This window comes from Haemaphysalis longicornis, unplaced genomic scaffold (genome assembly GCF_048455015.1).
Source record: "Haemaphysalis longicornis isolate Haplotype H1 unplaced genomic scaffold, Haemaphysalis longicornis Haplotype H1 scaffold_8, whole genome shotgun sequence".
Taxonomy (NCBI): domain Eukaryota; kingdom Metazoa; phylum Arthropoda; class Arachnida; order Ixodida; family Ixodidae; genus Haemaphysalis; species Haemaphysalis longicornis.
The window spans coordinates 156574820-156580819 of NW_027526445.1; the positions used below are offsets into that span (position 1 = coordinate 156574820).

Consider the following 6000-nt stretch of genomic DNA (forward strand, 5'->3'; position numbering starts at 1 on the left):
TGTTTGGCGAAGTGGTTCAAGTACGCAATCTAAACTCCGGTTATAATGGCAGAGAGGCCTTCGCAATCCAGGACACCAACGTCATATGTTGTGGTCCAGTGATTAGTTTCTGTAGTTTGAAAAAGCTGACAAACTTTTCAGTGGTGTTGTGTATGCGTTTCCGATTTGTGCACATCAATTCCGACAGTGTCAAATGTGTACTCAGACAGCGGCATAGAGAGCAGTTGTTTAGCTAATGGCTAACTCTGTTCTTCAAACCCTATACACCTTTCGAGCAAGTGGTGTGCGGGTTCTTAACATGGCACCCTTCAGAAATTTTAATCTTGAGCTGGTTCTTGATTGCACCATTCACGACAGGGTGTGACTTTCTTGGCGCCTCAATCCTCATGTCTCATTGATGACAAGTCTCTCGCCTTAACAGGAGGTTCCCCCTCAGGGACAGCTTTTAGCAACTGATTTCTGTAACACTTTACACTCTTTAGGTACTTAACAACAGCATTTAAGTCTGCGCCATCTCGTCAAGCGCAGGTTCATGCACATTCAGTCAATAAGCGCAATTGGTTCTGGCACTATTTCTATTGTACTATCCTGCACTGGGATTTACTCGATTCGACCCGACTTATAGTTGGACTGACGAACCTTTTAATGGCTAGTTGTTTAGACTCGTGGCGGAATGTGTTGTGTTCATCTTGTGTCGAAACAGGATAGATAACTGACGCTGCACTTACTTCCAATGAAACGTTTAATGTTAAGGGCTTGACTTTCACTCGGAGTCAACATCATTTTTGCAACAGAAATACCGAAGAGCAATGTTTTGTTCTACACCTCTTCTCATACTTCCGCGATACGCAAAGACAAATATATTCATCCTTGTATGTCTTTTGTTGTTAATCGCCATCCTTTTGTTACAGGTAATTCGAACTCCAAAAATGTAAGTGGCATTTCTTCAAATTATCCCCTCAGGAAGAAATAGCATAAAACAAGTGACATAACACAGTATAACTAAAATAAAAGATCTCACAATAACGAATAACAGAAACTATAGTGAATGCCATCTGAAATTTGACTGTGTATGTGGATTTGGCTATGCGGGACAGATAACACACGAGCGGTACATAAAATATCGCGGTCACTGATGGATGATCAAAAGAGTCGAGACCTGGGCCAGTTGGTACATATTTATAATGGTGAAACGGCGCGAAAAACCAGGACACAAGAGAAGAGTACAACAAAACGAGCGCTGACTATCAACTGACTATGAGTATTTATAGTTAGTGCTAATGCTGTTGCCCTCTTCTCTTGTGAGTTTCAAAACAGCATGCTCGACAACTAACCAAGTTGGCCGCCTCGAATATAGCGTACGAGAAGCACGTGCGCAGAAACAACACTGTCTTGCTGCCCTTTTCGATCTTGAGAAAGCTTACGACAGCACATGGGGGTTTGGAATATTGCGCGATTTAGTTGAATTAGGCATCCGTGGAATAATGCTGCATTGTGTGAATGAATTCATGGGAAATTTCTCATTTCAACTGCGCCTGAGCTCAGTCCTCTCGAGAAATTTTGCACAGGAGAACGGGTTCCTTCCAAGGTGTTTTCTAAGCACATTTTTTGCCGTAAAATTGAACTCCTTATTCAAAATTTTCGAATGTGTACTATGTATTCTGTCTATGTCGATGACCTTCAAATAGCTTGCACATCCTCCGATGTAGCAACGTGCGAGTGACAAGTACAGTTGACCATAAATAAACTAAACATGGGCAGACAGAAATGGTATCCAGTTTGCACCACAGAAAATAGTGGCTATTCTGTTCTCACTCAAACGAGGCTTGCAGTCTGACCGCACCCTGCACTTGAATGAAATCTAGTTACCTGTACAAAATGACACGAATTTCTTAAAGTACCCTTTGTAAAAAACTCATTTTTCTCCCTCACATCAATGTGCTAAAAAAGCATTCCATGGTCTAAACATACTGAAAGTCCTGTCACGTAAGAACTGGGGTTCCGACAGATCATGCCTTCTACAAGTTTATCGCTCAGTTTACGCTCCTGCTCAAACTATGGTTGCATTGTGCAAGGTTCAGCAAGGCAGTCTTACGTGAAACGACTGGACCCAGCACACAATTTAGGTTTACGTCTCTCATCTGGTGCATATAGGACATCACAATAAGCAGCCTTTATGTTTAGACCAATGAACCAGTACGTGCATACAGAAGAACCATACTGATGTTCTAATACATCCTAAAGATTCGTTCACTTCCAAAGCATCTTTGCTATCCCATAGTTACAAAATGTCCATATATACAGAACACTATTTATAGCGAAACCCCAAGTTTTTCGATCATTGCTCCTCCGCTTTGAGAGAAATGCCGAGAACTTAGTATGCTAGACACTTTACCTGAGACTGCCCAAAGAACAGACCAACTACCACCTTGGTATGCTTTCCCTTCTGTATGCGATTTTACGTTGACACACCTTCGAAAAAAGCAGACACCGCGTGAACATATTCTACCTGAGTTTTTGGCATTTAGCGAGGAATGCAAACGAATACACAGCCTTTTATACAGATGGTTCCAAAACACCATGTTATGTTGGGAGTTCAATAATACAAGTAAAATGGGTGCGGCTGAGCAGGCTACCTCAGTGCGCCAGGGTATTTACAGCACCATCTTATGCCATTGCTGTCGCTGTAGAAAAATAAATACGGAAAGAATTCTGAAAGGGTTATCTACACAGACTCCCTCAGCGCAATCACAGGAGTGCATTACAGTCATGCAGCGGAACCATTATTAAAAGACATGAAACCCAATTTAGTGACAGCCAAAGCACAGGGACAGGAAATTAAGCTGTGCGGGGTTCCAAGCCATGTTGGAATCAACGGAAATGAGAGAGCTCACGCATGTTCCGCACAGGCCGGTAACGAAACAATAAAAAAAGTACAGATTCCTCATGGTGACTGAATGAAATTCACACGGAGTACACTGATAGAAAAATGACAGTCCCTATGGGATAACGAAACCAATGACAAACTTCAAATAATTAAACCCACTATACCACAGTGGGAATCAGCAGGCATGAAGAACGGCTCACAGAAGATATGTTATGTCGTCTAGGCATGGGGCACACACATCTGACTTATAACTTTCCTATGAAACAAGATCAACCGAAATGTGACGAATGTGGCCAAGAGCTAACACTGAACCCCATCTTAAAGTTATGTGCGAAATCTGAGGCCCTCAGAGGAAGGAATTTTAGGCTGTTCTACAAGGAACACACTCCATATCACCCCAGTTTACTTTTAGGAGAAAATGGTCAGTTAAAATTTCATTTGTTTTTAGTTTTTAAAAGAAGCAATGCTCCAAAACAAGCTGTAATGTTTCAAAGCAATGGATCATTATCCTCAAAACAAAACACAAAACCGTCTGTTTGGCGTATGATAGAATTAGTCGCCTACGTGTCATTAAACACAACACAACTCTTCGCTTGTGTCCCGATTTTGCGAGCTCTTTCACCACTATGAGCAGCGACGGGTGACTCATTACGCGAACTGTTGCAAGTACCAGACAGAATACTAAGAAAAGAATGCGTGTGCCAAATTTTATTGAACTTAACACACGAGGGGCACATGAAATGGCACTGTCTTCGACAGATCATTGATAACACAGACTACTTTAGGCGCAAGGTAGACTACTAGGGTAAAATTTATGTACGAAAATTAATTGAATTGTATGGGCTTAACGTCACTAGCCTAGACCGCTGTGTGGTCGGTTAAAATTGCTGCTGATGATGAAATTATTTTTTCTTTGTATTTTTTTTTGACTGGCCAGGTATGCCGCAGTAGCACTTGTTTATACAGACCCTGAACAGTATTTCCGAGCATTCCGCGCTTATCGCCTGGGAATGAATGTTAGAGTTCGCAAACTATAATAACCAAACCGTGGTTGCTTTTTCTGGTGTGCAGGGTAATATATAAGTGCCTGGTGTATGCTCAGTGGTTTATTGAATATAATTATCTTGCGTGGGCTGCAGATATTGCTGGCGACCTTTAGCAGCTAACTGTATTAATCATACACTTTATCCATTGTGCAAAGAATTCGTCGCTACTGCAACTAGCTATTGCAATGGTAAGAGGAGCAGTGCCACTTGTTCGCAATTTTTACCCGTGCTGCATTGCCACGCACTGTACGTAACAATCCAGGCTACGCAAATGATTATTGCTTTACTCACTGAACAGTAACTTCCCGTTTCTAATGGGTACCTATTTTGGTATGCATTCAATTGTGTAGTGGGCTTCTTTGGTACATTAAATATATATTTATGGTAATTGCCGCTCACAGCCAGTAATATCTAATGGCCACCTGTAGACGGCTAAACAATCGTTGTCTGTTCTTGCGTGGTTTTGTACTTGAATGTAGTTTCTTATCGTTCTGAAGACCAGCACACGTCACTGCACCAGAAATAAAAGAATAAATACATACCGAGATAACTACAGCCGCTCGGATAATCAGTTAGCCGTTCGTGGGATAAGTGAATCTCACTGTCGTGCGGGCCTTGTGCTACTGTGATTAATTCGAGGTGTATAGTCACAACGGAAAAGGATTGGCGCAAGCGACTCATGAGCAGAGCAAAAAAATCGTGTTACGCCTGGCTATTGTTAGTAACCACGCATACAGCGATACTGACCAGCACTATTCATTTTCGTAAGAAAGGGTAGCCGGCGGAAAGCACAACAAAGTTTACATTGGAAATGATAGACTGCCCGAGGGTTATCAGTAAAACCATACGCTAACCTTGCGGGGGACGTCAGTTCATTTCATTTTTTATGAGGCGTTGCGAACAGCGGTATTTTCTTTGCCGTACGTTATCGCAGGGCCAACAGCAGGATGGGCTGTTTCTGCCGGCCACCCCTTCCTTGGAAAATAGAATGTGCTTCCCGCTCTCGGAACCGGTGTGCTCGGGAGCAATAACACCGCGTGTCGCGATTTTTCGGCTCCGGTAATGAGTCACTTGTGCCACTTTTTCTTGCGATTGTACCACAGGAAACTTAACCTTAACATTTTGAAAAGATATACAGTTAACAAAACCGAAGGATGAGAGAGGGAAAGGTTCCGCGATTTCGCGTAAGCTTACGGCCCGCGGGGCGCGTGCGGCCCCCAGAACATGATCAGAACCCCCATATTGCCTTTTGTCACTTTCAATCTGAAGGCCGACATGCCAGTTTTGATCTCATACGCCGTAGATGAGACGCGAAAACATAGAATTGATAGCTTTTAATTGCATTGTCCCCCTTCTTCACACTTACACCGATTATCGGTTATTATTGTCAACTATTATTGTGAATTCAATATTTTTTTTTACTTTAAAGCGTTCCACCACAACCCCCAAACCCGATTTGCGGTGCGGTAGTCCGCCGTGTCGGCTTCATGCAACTCGCTCTCCACCTAAAAAGGTTGCCGACCTTTGGTCTAATGCATCAAAGACACATTCTGGTAAAGATGGGAGCCACTTTAACATAAAGAAGCAAGGCAGTACTCTTTCGTTGGAAATAATAAGGGAAAAAGCGCATAACTATTTCGATGCAACAAAACAAACACGTACTTTTGCAGAAAACCAAGAGCGCTGCGCCAAAACAGGAGCTTCAAGAAAGCAACCTGGACGAAGCCGAGAAGCTATCTATATAAAAATATTCCTCGGCCTCTTATTGATAAAAGATTCAATAAAAATCCAGCTACAAAAAATGGGATTCCATTGCCTACCCATTTTGTCCTCACCAAACATTAACCACATTCTCTCAACTCATTGTACAACGGTTTTAAGCATTTTAAAAGCGTATATTTTGTCAGTACCTAATTTGGGGGATAGCGCAAGGCGAACTGTTAAGTAACAAAATACTTCCTTTGGTGTTCTTCCCTTCGCTAGCGTAACATACTGAAATTGCATACAATATATCTAGATCTACAGCGTTGCTCCCCTTCAGAACAAGAGCACAGTCTGACTAATACA

The 6000-nt window shown here is 42.3% G+C and overlaps 1 protein-coding gene across 1 annotated transcript in view; it reads left to right on the plus strand.

The window, feature by feature from the left end:
- LOC144148547 (papilin-like) overlaps positions 1 to 5740 on the plus strand; it is a 91625-nt gene extending 85885 nt beyond the window's left edge. The window contains exons 15-16 of the mRNA XM_077680068.1: positions 912 to 931; positions 5604 to 5740. Of these exons, the coding sequence (XP_077536194.1) occupies positions 912 to 931; positions 5604 to 5678 (95 nt within the window). The 3' untranslated portion in view covers positions 5679 to 5740. The remainder of the gene's footprint in view (positions 1 to 911; positions 932 to 5603) is intronic.
- Positions 5741 to 6000: the final 260 nt, after the last annotated feature.